This window comes from Amblyomma americanum, chromosome 5 (genome assembly GCF_052857255.1).
Source record: "Amblyomma americanum isolate KBUSLIRL-KWMA chromosome 5, ASM5285725v1, whole genome shotgun sequence".
NCBI lineage: Eukaryota > Metazoa > Arthropoda > Arachnida > Ixodida > Ixodidae > Amblyomma > Amblyomma americanum.
In genome coordinates, this window is record NC_135501.1 from 68,863,562 (window position 1) to 68,879,611 (window position 16,050).

The 16,050-nt window shown below is 44.0% G+C and overlaps 1 protein-coding gene across 4 annotated transcripts in view; it reads right to left on the reverse strand.

Annotated features, from left to right (window-relative positions):
* Positions 1–14,825, reverse strand: part of LOC144134768 (uncharacterized) — a 59,713-nt gene extending 44,888 nt beyond the window's left edge. For all 4 annotated transcript variants that reach the window (XM_077667597.1, XM_077667595.1, XM_077667598.1 and 1 more), the window contains exon 1: positions 14,420–14,825. In XM_077667597.1, coding sequence (XP_077523723.1) covers positions 14,420–14,545 — 126 coding nt within the window. In that variant the 5' untranslated portion in view covers positions 14,546–14,825. The remainder of the gene's footprint in view (positions 1–14,419) is intronic.
* Positions 14,826–16,050: the final 1,225 nt, after the last annotated feature.

A 16,050-nucleotide genomic window follows, 5' to 3' on the forward strand; every position in this document is an offset into this window, starting at 1 on the left:
ATTATATGCGAAAGAACACGCGGCCGGCGCGCCTTCGCTCACCGCGCAGTTGGTGACACCGGCCGTCTCGACCGATGTGCTATGCTAAATTGCTTGCAACGCAGCCTACTTAAAAAAAAAAGCGTTTCTCATCTTGTCAGTGTCGACGACCACATGACTATAGCTTCGAACTGCAGAAGGCTTGCTAAAACACATACATACTTTAGCACACTGCATGCGGAAAACGGAGAATGGCGAGCGCTCATATGTGCTGACTGTGACGGCCTCAGGTCGCCACGGTCTGCTCGGATATGCGTGTGTGGATGGGGCAGTTTGTTGATTGAAGGGTTCCGTAGCTCCCTGCGCCGAGTGACATATTTCCTGCGGCCAGATTTCGCCGACTGTCCACTCTTTCCCAATTCCACTTCGTCTGCCGATAGTACGTGGGGTGTGTGATAGGAAGTACTCTTAAAAGCACCCGCGCTTGGTGTTGTTTCCTCGACGCCCTATACATGCGCCGATATAAAGCATTGCTGTGTAAAACTCATGGTTAAATATTGTGCTTAATTTCATGACGGACAGTTCTATTTAAATATTGTACCTCTAAATACGTTTTGGATTTTCATGTTTTCATTATTGTTTGTCACATGTGCGCAGTGACATGTGTCCATAACAGTGTTTTTTCGGGGCTCATTCTGTTGGGTGGAGTTGGTGCTTTGGTCAACATTTGAATTTTTTCGCGTATTTAGTTATCCTTCAAACTGGAGGCCCCTGCGTTTATATAAACCCTTACCATATTATTGAGGAGCGGTGCGGATCAGAGCAGCAGTCGTTATCTGGATTTCTATCTGCACGCGGTAAGGCCATTTGAAGAAACTGTATAGAATACTTCCATTGGCTAAACCCAGGGAATTTTCTGATTGAAATTTCGCATGAATCCGGCATTTGTGAGCAGTTCTTTGTCATACTATGATTTGTCAACGCACACTGGCTTTAACCTCTTCTGGAACAGTGATTCTAATTGGAATTGCTGAAATTAAATGCCACCAGTCTTGAATTCAGCCCGACGCGCCACCAACTAGCCCGATGCGCTACCCTTCTGATACAAGTAGGCTTCACGTTAATCACTCAAAGTAAATTGTTTCATAAAAACGAACATACAAGCGATAAAATGTTTAGCAAATATGAATGATTTTAAATAGATTAATCACTGGGACCTGGAGGCCCTAATGTAAAATAAGCAGTGCGCTCGTATCTCAGTTACCTGTATCTGCTTAGCTTCTTCTGTGCTCTGTATATAACAATAAAGATTTGTCCCTCCGACGATGTGTACATTCAGTGAAAGCCATTTTCATGTTAAAAGGAAGAAGTGTCGAGAGCAGCCCACCGCACTTCTTGAGGTGGCAATCCTTGACGAAGAAAAAGTAACATTCATCGCAGGAATGCAATGTGTAACACGAAGGTAATTATACATCTATGAAATTTCTCCTGTACCAGCAAATACTTTAATCTACAGGACGTTGTAGAACCGAGTCCTAGCACTACTAGACCGAAAGATGAAAGCTATCCGCTTTCAACCTACGAAAATTGAACCAACTCGCCCAAAAGTCCCTGCTGTGCATCTAAAAAAAGTTATAACATTAAAATTCATTTGTAGGCGCAGCACGTTAGCGCTGAAAAAGGCAGAATTCAAAAATACGAATCCTCACTGTGAGATGCACCATCGCCGTACGAATTCTTCAAAAGTTTTTGCAGTGATCCAACCGCCTCCCCTCCTCCAATTTTTAATAACATCGACGTACAATTTCTTATTCAGTGCACAATGCTAGTTGATCAGAGCTAGAGGCTGTAAATCTGCATACCGGGAGCGTGGTTGGCCTGCTTTTTATACAACACTCTCAAAATAAACAATGTCTCTCTTCTGTCAACTCAAGAATCTGAGTACTGGCCTGTCCTCACTCAGAAAAAAACAGGCAAGCTATGTTTGCATCCTTATCTCTAATTCTTGGTAAGAACAGCAGCACAGACCTCAAATTTAGCGAAAGCAAGCGTTGTTTCAGATTAGCTGAGAGTAAATTTATTTAAAAAATCACCCGGCAAAGCATTTTGCACCTGCTCAGTCTCATTATTTCTATTTGGAGTCATGAATACAAAGTAATAAAAACAGAGTGAACTTTGATTTGGTGATCTTTTTAATTATTCTCGCTCGATACTTTCTAGACTATGAATATCAATATTTTGTATTAAGCGATTTTAATATAGGCCGAAAAGGGTTAAACGCCGAAAATTATCCGAAAGCCAGCTTTGAGCACGGCGACGACGGAGTAAAGAGCAATGTTTCCCAGAATGTGTCACAGCTGCATCTTCATTGTTAGAAGGGAGAAGGACAAGCTTATAATGTGACACGAGTAAGGAATGTAGTTTCCCAGCTCCTTCAGGAATGGAGATGGCAATTCTGGTACAGAACTGTTTTTAAGGTGGGACCGCAGCATATAATAACGACTCATTAGTGTGTTCCGCATCAGAATGGCATACCCCAAATCCAGTATTAAACGAGGATAACTGTGAATATTTCTCTTTGTGCGAACATTTAATCCTATCATAAATTGCACCATAAATTAAGGCGGCAAAATTGGTGGCGATAGTACAAAACGTGATGGTCAAGGTGTCAAAGGTGGCCGCACTAGGCTCAACACATTTGATCATGATACTAAACAACACAGGTCATAATACATACTATGCTGGCCACTTAAATTATAGTGTCACGCGCTTTGCGAATTTCTGTGTACATGGTTCATGTCTTCGTCCCTGTGGTGGCTGCCAACAAGGTATAAAAATCGGCATGGTGTTTGTGGTCTTGTCTATTGTACCAAGGTAGTTTACTGAGAACATTGATTTCTTTGGCTGTACTAGTAAATGGTGGTCATGATTTCGACTGAATTGATAGCCGACTGACAGCAAATCATTGTGGATGCTTCAAGTAAATAACTGGAGATTTGCCCTGCGCAGTTCGAGAGATTCAATATTACATGGCGACTAGCGCTGTGCATTTGTTACGAACATGCGCCACCTGTACCTAGACAAACAGGAGCCGATTAGCCATGAAATGCCGGAATAACGACACACTCTTTCCGCTTCTGTTGGATTTTCATCATTTTTCTAAGGACGGTATTGACGTGATGCTGCGCTCTCAAACCGCATTCAAGCAATTAGCGAGGGCCTTGGGAGGTCGTGCTGTCAACTGATGGCACCGCCGCGCCGAAAACACGAGGTCTTAGAGCGTGTGGGAATGAGAAATGCAAACCTAGATTCAAAACTTGCACCGTTGTTGCATTTGTTTTTTTTTTTTCGCAGCCAGGGCGCGGAGCACTTAGCCTCCCTCACGCAAATAGAAGCGTGGCAGACTTTTGTCATGGATGCCTATTATGGCTGGAAAAGCACTTCTCTAGCTGCATTTATAGCTGGAGTGACTTTCTGCATCATGGAACCGGAAGAAACTCCCGCCTGAGATATAATACTTATTATTATACGTAATGTTTAAGCCCCAATCGCTAAAGAAAGCGAATTCACAGAAAAGTGTTCCCCGCAATGCTTCTCTTCACTAGCTTTAAATGAACCCTATTTGGATAAAAATGACAAGCAATCATTGCGGGAGCTGCCTGTGCCTCCTTAATACATTTATCAAGCATGCTGACATCCACTTTCCTTTCACACTTTCATTTCATTTTGGCAGCGACGGCAGCTCGAGCAACACGTCCGTAACGCCGCTCTTCTGCACATGCAGGTTGATCGGTGCCAGCCGGAAATTCTTGCGGCTGCCTACCCACCTTCGTGCTTTTGCAAGCTTTTTCTGCCGAAGACTGGACAGTGATTTTGTTTGCCAGCCACCGTTCTCAACGTTCCGGACCATTCCGGACCATTCGGCGGCGCTTGTCTGCGACCGCTCCTGGCAACCATTTCGCCACCAGCAGAGACATCTGTGTTCCGGACTGCTACAGTGGGGCGTGTTTCGTCACGCATTTTGGCAGCGACGGCAGCTCGAGCAACACGTCCGTAACGCCGCTCTTCTGCACATGCAGGTTGATCGGTGCCAGCCGGAAATTCTTGCGGCTGCCTACCCACCTTCGTGCTTTTGCAAGCTTTTTCTGCCGAAGACTGGACAGTGATTTTGTTTGCCAGCCACCGTTCTCAACGTTCCGGACCATTCCGGACCATTCGGCGGCGCTTGTCTGCGACCGCTCCTGGCAACCATTTCGCCACCAGCAGAGACATCTGTGTTCCGGACTGCTACAGTGGGGCGTGTTTCGTCACGCATTTTGGCAGCGACGGCAGCTCGAGCAACACGTCCGTAACGCCGCTCTTCTGCACATGCAGGTTGATCGGTGCCAGCCGGAAATTCATGCGGCTGCCTACCCACCTTCGTGCTTTTGCAAGCTTTTTCTGCCGAAGACTGGACAGTGATTTTGTTTGCCAGCCACCGTTCTCAACGTTCCGGACCATTCCGGACCATTCGGCGGCGCTTGTCTGCGACCGCTCCTGGCAACCATTTCGCCACCAGCAGAGACATCTCTGTTCCGGACTGCTACAGTGGGGCGTGTTTCGTCACGCATTTTGGCAGCGACGGCAGCTCGAGCAACACGTCCGTAACGCCGCTCTTCTGCACATGCAGGTTGATCGGTGCCAGCCGGAAATTCTTGCGGCTGCCTACCCACCTTCGTGCTTTTGCAAGCTTTTTCTGCCGAAGACTGGACAGTGATTTTGTTTGCCAGCCACCGTTCTCAACGTTCCGGACCATTCCGGACCATTCGGCGGCGCTTGTCTGCGACCGCTCCTGGCAACCATTTCGCCACCAGCAGAGACATCTGTGTTCCGGACTGCTACAGGGGGGCGTGTTTCGTCACGCATTTTGGCAGCGACGGCAGCTCGAGCAACACGTCCGTAACGCCGCTCTTCTGCACATGCAGGTTGATCGGTGCCAGCCGGAAATTCTTGCGGCTGCCTACCCACCTTCGTGCTTTTGCAAGCCTTTTCTGCCGAAGACTGGACAGTGATTTTGTTTGCCAGCCACCGTTCTCAACGTTCCGGACCATTTCGGACCATTCGGCGGCGCGTCTGCGACCGCTCCTGGCAACCATTTCGCCACCAGCAGAGACATCTGTGTTCCGGACTGCTACAGGGGGGCGTGTTTCGTCACGCATTTTGGCAGCGACGGCAGCTCGAGCAACACGTCCGTAACGCCGCTCTTCTGCACATGCAGGTTGGTGACCGTCACTTATATTTACCACGCGGTTATCACGCGCTTTTGCTGCCGTTGCTGCCAACTTGCTACAGTGTTCAGTGCTTTAACTGCGAGCCATGCCTCGGTGCTGTACTTGTCGCGTGGCGCTTCGTGATGACGAGCCTTCAATAGTTTGCTGTGACTGCAAATTTCATTTTCATGCTGTTGAGTGTTCTGGTATGACTGAAGAAGTGTTCAACTCTAAAAAAAGCAAAACGTCCTGGAAATGTGCAATGTGCAGGCCAAGTGGCGCTCGGAACGACGGTCCCGTGGCTTTTGGAAAGGAGGACGCTGAACTAAAGTCCCTCGTATTAGAGATCAACCGGAAATTGTCATCCCTTCTCCCACTAACAGACAAAGTAGATGGCATTGAACAATCGATCCAGATGTTATCGAACCAGTTCGATGCAGTGCAAGAAAAGTTAAAGCAACAGGGAAAGTAAATAAAAGACATTAAGGCACGAATTGACCGAATTGAGAGAGAGGATGACATTGGGGGCCTGGCGCGACTGCAAATGGATGTTGACGAGCTTGAGTGGCGGAGTAGGCGATTAAACATTGAAATACATGGTCTAGCGGAATCTCAAGATGAAGACCTCCTTGCTAAAGTCAATGAACTTGCGGACGAGTTGAACATGCATCAACTCGTAAAGGAGGACGTTCTGGCTGTTCATAGGCTGCCCGCGAAGCCCGGGTACACAAAAGCCGTGATCGTGAGGTTTGCGCGCCAGGACCTAAGAGATGCATGGTTGGAAAAAAGAAAAGCTCTGAGGGATTCCGAAGGAAAGAGGTATATCACAGAAAACATGACAAAGCGTTCAAAAGCGCTCCTGGTAGCTGTCAAGGCATGGGCTAAATCGCATGACTATGACTTTGCCTGGCACTCAAACGGAAAGGTCCTGGTGCGCAGAAGGCTTGGGGACTCCGCCGTAGTCATCAAATGTGCAAGTGATCTCTCAAACCTGGTCACCTGAGTCTTGTGTCTGTGCTGTGTTGCCTTTGTTCTGTCTAAATTCCAAGTTCAATGGCGCACTTGGGATACATATCTTTGGATGAGCTAACCAAAGAATATGGAAATAGAGACACTCTCCTGCGTTGTTTCCATTTAAACGTTCAGTCTCTACAAAACAAAACTGCTGAACTTGAGTGCTTATATAATATAATACAGAATTGCTTCAATGTACTTATGTTTACCGAGACCTGGCAAGCTCATGAAACGGATGCGTTTTACCTTCCTACCATGAAAACATTTTATGTTCATAGAACCAAGCGCCGTGGTGGGGGCGTATCTCTTCTTGTAGAAAACTCCTTACAAGCCCGTTCATTGGCAGACTTCTCTGCTGTTACAGATAGTTATGAAATTGTGTGTGTGCAGGCAAAAGATATCGTTATTGCAGCATGCTACCGTCCTCCAGATGGCAATGTGTGTGATTTTTTTGAGTTCCTAGACAATATGTTAACATTTGTAAATGAAAATCATTATAATGTCATTATTGGCGGTGACTTTAATATTGACATGTCATGTAATACCTCCAGAAAAGTTGAATTTGAAAATTTGCTAGGTAGCAATGCCTGCTCTAACCTTATAAATATGGCTACTCGGTTGACACCTACTTCAGAAACTACTATAGATTTGTTCCTAGCTAATTATGATATAGGGTCCATCACTACAGCTATTCTTCCCTGTTCCATTAGTGACCATATGGCAATATGTTGTAAGGTTGACACTAATCCGTTTAATACAACAGAGAGCCCTGCGATGTTTTCTCAGTTGATTTCACAGAAAACACTAGACTCTTTCCGTACAGAGTTAGAAACTACAAGCTGGGACTACATCCGGAACATTGCTGATGCAAATGCTGCATATGAAGCGTTTATGGGTCGTTTCTTATGTATCTATAAAAAGCATTTCATTCGTAAGGAACGTGTAAAAAACAAAAATTATAAAAAACCTTGGATGACCCGTGAACTTCATAAAAAAATCCATAAAAAGATCAACTTTTCAAAAAATTTATGAATTCCCGTAATGAGGCGAACCTTCTAGCTTTTAAACGTTTCCGTAATGTTTTAAATAAAGAACTGAAAAAGTGCAGGGACGCCTACTACTTTCGTTACTTTTCTATGTGCTCAGGTCGAATGAGTAAATTATGGAGTAAAATGAATGTTCTTATGGGACGTGGGCAGGAAAAAGATTCCGTAGTAGAGATTATACATGACGGAAAAACGCTGAGAGGGGACGCAATGGTTAATGCTATTAACGAGTTCTTTGTTAACAGGAATGTGACTGCACGCCCTTCAGGAAACAACACAATGCAAAGTACAGCTAACACCAATACTTTTTTCTTAGAACCAACCGACATTCAAGAAGTTTGCTCTGTGTTTGCAAATTTGAAAAATTCGCGTAGCTGCGACGCTGACAATGTGCAAATTAGTCCAGTGAAATATGTCCTTGACGTTATAATTCCCATACTAACCTACATATATAATCTTTTCCTTTCAACTGCAGTTTATCCAACAAAAATGCAAGTGGCTCGAGTGATTCCGCTATACAAAAAAAAAAGGGTGATAACCGAGATGTTTCGAACTACCGCCCCATATCAATATTGCCTGTGTTTTCTAAAGGTCTGGAAAAAATCCTATTCAAACAACTTTCACGTTTCTGCCACAAATATGATATAATCACAAAATCGCAGTATGGCTTCCAAAAACATCGGTCCACAGAACTGGCACTTCTTGATCAAAAAGAATACATTTTGCAAAACTTCGAGGATAAAAACTACGTTCTGGGGATTTTTGTTGACTTTACGCAGGCTTTTGACAACATTAATCACTCTATTCTTTTTGATAAATTACATCACTACAGTATCAGAGGACATGCACTTAATATGTTAATTAGTTATCTCTCTCACAGAAAACAATTTGTTCAAGTAAGCCATTTAATATCTAATCAGAAAGCAATAGTCGCAGGCGTACCTCAAGGAAGTATTCTTGGTCGCTTACTCTTTAATTTATACATAAATGATATAGTATGTATATCATCTGACCTGAAGTTTGTTATATATGCAGACGACACTAGTATATTTGTGCCTTCATCCTATTGTGCTGACGCGTTCGTTAAAGGAAACATAGCCTTAAAAAAGTTGGAAGCTTGGACAGACAGTAATCAACTGAATATTAATACAAAAAAAACAAAAGCAGTAATTTTTCACCCTAAGGGTAAGCAGCTATCTACCGATTACGATCTTCTGTTTAGAGGTACAAGGATTGAGGTCGTCGAAATAATAAAGGTATTGGGCGTTTTCTTTTCCAAGAAGTTGCAATGGGATGACCACGTAAACCATATTTTGCAGAAATTATGTTCCATAACAGGTATACTCAGTCGAAATCGTTATGTCTTTCCAATGTCGCAAAACTAGCCATTTATTATGCCTTATTTTCTTCTTACACGAACTATTCTCATTTAGTCTGGGGCACAACGACCGACAAAAACCTTAGTAGTCTTTTAAGGATGCAAAAAAAGGTTTTACGGATCATTAATAATTTGCCTAAGTTTTACTCAAGTAAATTTATCTTCAGAAATCTTAAGGTCATTCCAATAACTAAAATGTATCATTATAAACTCCTACGTGAATATAAACTCAGCATCAAGGAAAATCAAAGGCTGTTTTTGTACATATCGAACTTAGAATTAATAGGCAACGCGGCCTACAATACGAGGACAACAGACCGTTGGAAAGTGCCAAAATGCCGTACGAACTATGGGTTTCAGAGTCTTAGGAATAACCTGCCTCGATTACTAAATGAACATATTAAAGCGGGAACAGATATTTTAGGACTAAATTTCCGGAACCTGAAGGCGTTGTTTTATTAATTTGCATGTCCCTAATACACACCACACATTTCATAAACAAAACACCTTGTACAGATATTTAGCCACTGTTTCATTATGACTGCATGTCTTTATTTCCCGACCGTTCCATGAGTTTGTCGCCATACCTTTCATAAAAATGCCAAGTTATAATTTTGTTTGTCTCTGTATATTTCTGTATATTTTTTTCTGTACATTTGTTTCTGGATTGTGTTGCTTCGTTGCCGTCAATGCCAGGGGGGACCAAGATTTTTTTTTCAAGCCGTAAAGGAACGGCTTTTCTTCTTGGCCCCTTTCACAATGTGTACGTCATGTTGTGAAGAACAAATAAAAATGAATGAATGAATGAATGAATGAATGAAAGGCATAATGACCGAAAGTATTGCTGAACCCAGTTACCGATTTTGTTCCAAAATACTTAAGAAGACATATTGCATAGTAAATATTACCTACACTAACATGAAACCTAAACAATAAAAGTTCATTTTTTTTTTCAGTTGTACGATTTTCACGTTTTTAAAACTATCACTTCATCAAAGTAGAAAAACAGTTTATAGGTTACGGGATTTTTCGTCCCTAAGAAGCTGGACTCTGAGGGACGCCGTAGTAGAAAGCTGCGTATTATTTAAATCAGAAAGGGTTTTTATGCGAAGCATATTATCAGCGTTTCACTTCGGCGCTCGCGACGGTTACACGCCGGCTTCGACCTTGAGCTATACCACGTGACACCATGACGTCACGACCGAGGAGAGGCAGGCCGCATCTTGCGCCGTCGCGACGGTTGCGCGCCGGGCGACCACGTGACACCATGACGTCACGACCGAGGAGAGGCAGAGCCGCATCTTGCGCCGTCGCGACGGTTGCGCGCCGGGTGACCACGTGGTACCACGTGACGCTACGGCGACGGTATATAAGGGAGGCTGCGCTTGGGAGGCGCGCGCCCCTGCGCGCGCGTTCTTCCTTCTTCTTCTGAAACCCTACCTATCCTTCTCTCTATCTGCACGCCGGCAGTGGTTGTGGTGTTTTAACACCAGTCACAGGCCCGTGCATTTTCCTTTCCTCTTCCCCTTTCATCCACTTACTACTACTGCCTCCGATAGAACGCCGCGCGCCCCTGCGCGCGCGTTCTTCTTCCTCTGAAACCCTACCTATCCTTCTCTCTATCTGCACGCCGGCAGTGGTGGTGGTGTTTTAACACCAGTCACAGGCCCGTGCATTTTCCTTTCCTCTTCCCCTTTCATCCACTTACTACTACTACTCCGATACACACTCGTTGCGATGGCTCGTGGAGGCGCGGCCGCACGGTGGAATGAGAAGCGAAAGCTGCGGCGTGCCACGGAGAGCCCTGAAGAGCGGGAAGAACGTCTGGCTAAGGAGCGAGTTCGGGCTGCGGCTCGGCGACAACGGTCTACCACTGAAGAGGACGACGTGAGCAATGCATCTACTAGTACGGACAGAGTCTAGTGGTACTTCTACTCGTTTGGAGCGTTGAAATGCCTCTGGGCGACTGAAGCGTGCCCAAGAAACTCCCGAACAGCGAGAGCAACGGTTTCCTTGAAAAGGAGCGGGAAGCTCGACCGAGAACAGTCAAGAGAAACAAAGATTAACCGCTTATATTCTTCACATCTGCCGGGCTTAACCAAGTTAAGCCTCTGCCATTTTTTTTAATGGGAACTGACATCGCACAGCACACCATCATCTAGCATTTGGTCTCCATAGAAATTCCACCGCAGAGGCCGGGATCGAACCCGAGTCTTTGGGGTCGACAGCCGAGCATCATAACCAACGAGCCACCGTGGCGGCTGAAAGTGACAATAAAGTCGGAACACTTTTGATTTCACCCACATACTGTTTACCATTTTTAACACATATATCTTGAACCTAAATGAGAAAAACAGCTTAGAAACAGGCTCCAGGTTACCAAACTACACCGACAACTGTTGGAGTGGACAAAAATTAACAAATTGCTGCTAAGACCTACAAATTGCATAAATTTGTTTGCACCTTTTGCATTTCGTTTTGATACTTTTTCCACTTAGATCAGACATCCGTACACATATTATTTTAAAACACTATCTCTCCAAATATTTCTCTGGAGCCCAAATGTTACCAGCTGCCGTTCGCATACAATACCAATATCTTTCAATAAATGCCAATAGTCCGGCAGGAAACCAAAAAGATGTCCCAGGAACTTTAAAAACTCAACACGCTACCTAGCAGTGCGGAAAAACTGAAACTGCTCGAAACCTTAGTGTTATAATTTTTCCACAGTTTCTGATCTGTGCATACACATTTCTTTAAGAACTAAGCTCCACAAGAGTACTCCACGCTCAAAGAACAGCATACGATTACTAATAGTACTTTATGCAGGAACATAAAGAAACGCGCTGAAAGACAGCTTCTAAAGGGAATGCAAAGAGCTGGAGAAAAGCAACTCTACTACACTGCCAGTCAACATCTACTACTGAGTGTTGTGCTAACGCGATATCGTTAAAATACACGTTCACTTGACAATCCGCTTCTTAGCGGAGTATCATCAGCATGGATCTGGCAGGTTGTTCGCAGGGGACGGCAACCTAGAAGGCAGGTGGGCCATCCAGGTCAGGTGACCTTGCGGCGCCATCACAACCTGCCCACCGGATAGTGGACAAGCTGCTCACTGTGGCAGGTGGCAGTTTAAATTAATGATTTCTCGCTCGGGAAGAGCAACCTAGGCCCCACAAGGCCCACCACTGGGAGCGTTTTCCATTACAGGGCAGCATGCATTGCATACCAGCTGCACCACTGCGCCAGGAGAGGTACGTGGTTTCCTACGGATCTATGAATGTAAAGTATAGAATGACTTGCTGCATATATGGGAATTAGCCCATTACGTTAACGCGTTATTGCCCCTGCCACAATTTTTAGCACCACTGAGTTTAGTTTGTCCTCTCCCTGTGCCATATTTATGGAAAAATTTAGAATGCATCGAATGTATTAAATTGTCATGTTCTCTATAACTTCATAATTCCCCTACCTTTCATATCTTCCCGAAATTTGAGGATTGAAGTGAGCCACACCAACACGTGTGTTGAAAAAAAACGTGTTTTCTTAATTCATGCGCTGGGGGATCTATTTTAGCGCCTTCTCGGTTCCAAATCTCTACTTATTGTGAAAAATGACCCTTTGCCTCAGGGCGCACATTCTGAACAATATTAGTCAAGAGAGATATGCTAAAAAGGTGTCCTAGTCATTGCGACTTCACGGTATAAGCTTTGTGCGGGCTCCCAATATACAGCGCTTGAAAAATCTAGGAATGTTCGTACCGTTTTCTTCGCAACGGTCGTCTAGGGTGAAGCCTATGAGACGAAATTGTCCCTGACCACAGCACACCATTCGGGCGCTTTTAGCAGCTTTACGACACTTTACCCATACGAAAATGCAACCTATGGATAGTTTAGTAATTGGGTCGATAAACATTTTCAGCAGTTTTTGACTCTTGACCTCTCATTGTGTGGCGCAGATATTTGGGCTTACAATCTCTCTGACTAGATATTCGGCGCCACTTTGGCGTCAAAAGCATGCATAGATTTATTTGTGTGATAGGTTGTAGTAGGTGGCTAGAGAAGTTTACTTCGGAACCACACCGCCATAAAATCGCCAAGCATTGTTTGTGAATAACAACTATCTTCATACGAAGTGCACAATGCAGCATGCCTGCTTGAACAAAAATAACTCTGTTAATATGTACAGTTGCTCTCAAATTAAATTGAAGACAATATTACCAAAAATAATCTCATAGCCCTCGTTTCGCAAATTCTTCAAAGGTGTTTTGCAGAGTAATGATCAATCTGCGTACTACACAGTGCACAAATAAATCTTGTGCATTAGTCTTTGAATCCAAAAAACGTTTTTTCGACACGGTAGCCTTCCAGGTGCTTTTTATCGCACCTGTACTTAAAATATTTGCGTGTATGTTGAGCAATATTTGAAAACTCCGACTCATTGCTGGACTTGTGAGACCTTTGTAGAACGGCCTCAGAAATTAGTTATTTTTGAGCACCTGACTACAGGCTTCCTCTACTGTAGCATTCAAGTTTTAAACTATGATATGAGTCGCTACGCTGATTTCCTTGAGCAATCTAAACAAACCGATGAATCTGAGTACAGTATAAGCGATTTAAAGCGATTTAAACCGATGAGGTATTTATCAGTGATTCACATCATTTCGAATATACGACGGCACGGATCCAGGAAAGCAGCTAGGAAAATACGTGCTAAAATCTCATCGCTGCTAAGAAACCAGGGTAAAATATTATTTCTTCTTGGGATACTGACGGAAGAGTGAAGTTCGCTTTAACAACTTTGTTAATGTATCATGAAGGAAAATACGCTAATTTCGATAAAAGCGGTGCTGTATTCGGCACTATACGCTAAAAAATGCAATATAGCTATTAACTGCATAGTGCGCGATGCTTCGCAGCATGCAGTAATACTGAATGTTTTGGTGTCAGGGTTCTACTTTTACTTTTTTTACATGCACAATCCAACGAGCCCTGCACAAATTTCTGCCTGTGCTAGCATAGTATCATGGGATGTCTTCAACAAACAGGAAATTGCAATATATCTTGACACCGAAAATACAACCTTATCCTTGCGTTTTCCCTGGTGACAGAATGAAAGGCCCTGTAGAGCATATGGAGTGCTGCCTGACACTTTTGATCCTTCCCTATAAAAATTGCAGTTAGCTAACCTAGCTCGCAAGAGGCAGTGCACAAGCAGGCAATTAGGACGATGTAACCAGCTGCTATTACGAAGCTGAACTCTTCTACAGAACAAAACATGAACCAGGAAATCATTTTATTGCTTTCTGTCTGCGATTTAATTCACACATTATCATCATCATCATTTATCATTTATTAACCCTTAAGGGTCCCGTCAGGGACATTACATCCAGATCTGCTGCATATAGAAATTCATCACAAACCACTCATTCGTATCCTTAACCAGAAGTCTCTCTGAAGGCTTGCGGAGGCTTTCAACCCAACAAAACTAAGCTATCAAAAGTCATAAAACAGCGCTGCCAAAATTAGACAGCAAGTTTTTGATAAGTATGCAGCGCCTTTGTTTGCCACATAAAAACTGAATCGTAGCAAAATTCCTATCCCATGGTAGACTCCTGAATGCTGGACATGCTCTATTGATGAAGAGGAGCTTCTTCTTACATTATTTGTGATCTCACAGTCTACACTAACGGGATAGATGCGCAGCACTTATACATGCATAGAGCAAAACGCAACGAGAGAGGTACCCACCTCACTTGGATCCTCGTGCTTGTACACTTCCTCAATTTCGGATAAAATGGAAACAGAAGCTTTTTGGGCGTATGCTGAGAGGCTCAATTCGACAGAAACCAAAAATGAGGTTAGTAACCAAATCATGGTGACAAATCAAACGTGTCTGCCTTTCGAAGCAGTTTATACACTCCCGAACACTTTGCCGCCGCCTTTGCTCTGTCGCTTCGTAGAATGTCGCTTCTTGTCCGCAACCGCACTACAAAGCGTGAATCTCGCTTCCAGCGCTTTTCCTCAAAGAAGTCTATTGTTATCGAAGTATCTCAGAAGAACAACTTGGTGCTGGCAAATTTACCAAACGATGTGTATTCGATGTTCGCTTGCAGTCATTTAAAATTATTATATGGTGTTTTAATTAATGCTCCTATGCAACACGAATTCGTTTTAAGATAGAGTATTTATTGAAAATGTTCAAACAGCCATTCACCCCGACTACCATTGCACAGCTGCGTAGGAGCGTTGACGCCAGCCGGCGCCATTCCAATCTCAATACTCTGACACTTAGCAGCGCGTGACAGTGTGACAGCTCATCTACAATGGAATTCAATTGTGCTAAAGCGCAAACGCGAGTAGAATCGTTTTTCTGTAAGAAAAAGCTTATCTGGTTTCACGGGGTTTCACAGAAATCCACGGAAGTCCTGGACACATTCTACCGTGAGCGGCAGCAAATACATGATGAAAGCGCGGAGTTCGAGAATGATCAGGTACTCAGGACAAGCGCTTCAGTTTCCTTATTTTGCCCCCACGTGGCAGATGGCTCTTGATACCTAATAATTGCGCTTTCTCATCATCTGCTAGGTATGAAGGAAAGATGACAGATTGCCGGCCGAACATAACATGATAGGTCGCTATGGTTAGAGGCAGTGGCCTGTAGCTCTCCCGAATTCCTGACAAGGGCAGGGAAAAAATCCGCTCCATTTAATTCCTCAGGTGGAAGCGTAGAAAGGGCTGTCTGTTGAACTAACCACTTTTAATTTATCGCATTGATCTACACGTGTCTACGCGAAGTGAGCTTGAAGATAACTGCTGAAATCCTCTTTCTATAAAGTGGCATTATATACCTGCAGAGTGTTTCAGGAAACTAAAGCAATTTTATAAAATGAAGAGATTGAGCTGGTTCTTTGCTCTACTATGAAGAACTGCAGTGCAACGCAGCAAAACACGAGAACAGACAATAGTTAACACACAACCTCTCAAAATCTCTTTTTTTCGGTAGTAAAGCTGTTCAACTTGCCCGAAGGTTTTAGTTTCGGGAGCCCTGCCCAAGCTCTAATCTATGCATCAGGGACTCACCGGCAGCGAATAACTGCAGTGGCTATAAACTACTGCAAATGGTGTCTCATGTAGTGTGACCGGTACGATTTCCTAAATAACGTACTTTCGTCCGACGAAGTGCAGTTCGGCAGAGATGCCAGAGTGAATTTGCACAAAGCAGATTACTGGTCAGGCCGCAACCTGCACTGGCTGCGAGAGCAAAAAACACTAGGTTTTGTGGATTCCAACTTTTTCGCGGCCGTATCGTTGGACCACACATTTTTCGAGGAAACCTGGCATGTAAGCCCAACGCAGGCTGTGTGTAAAATGTGTGCTAG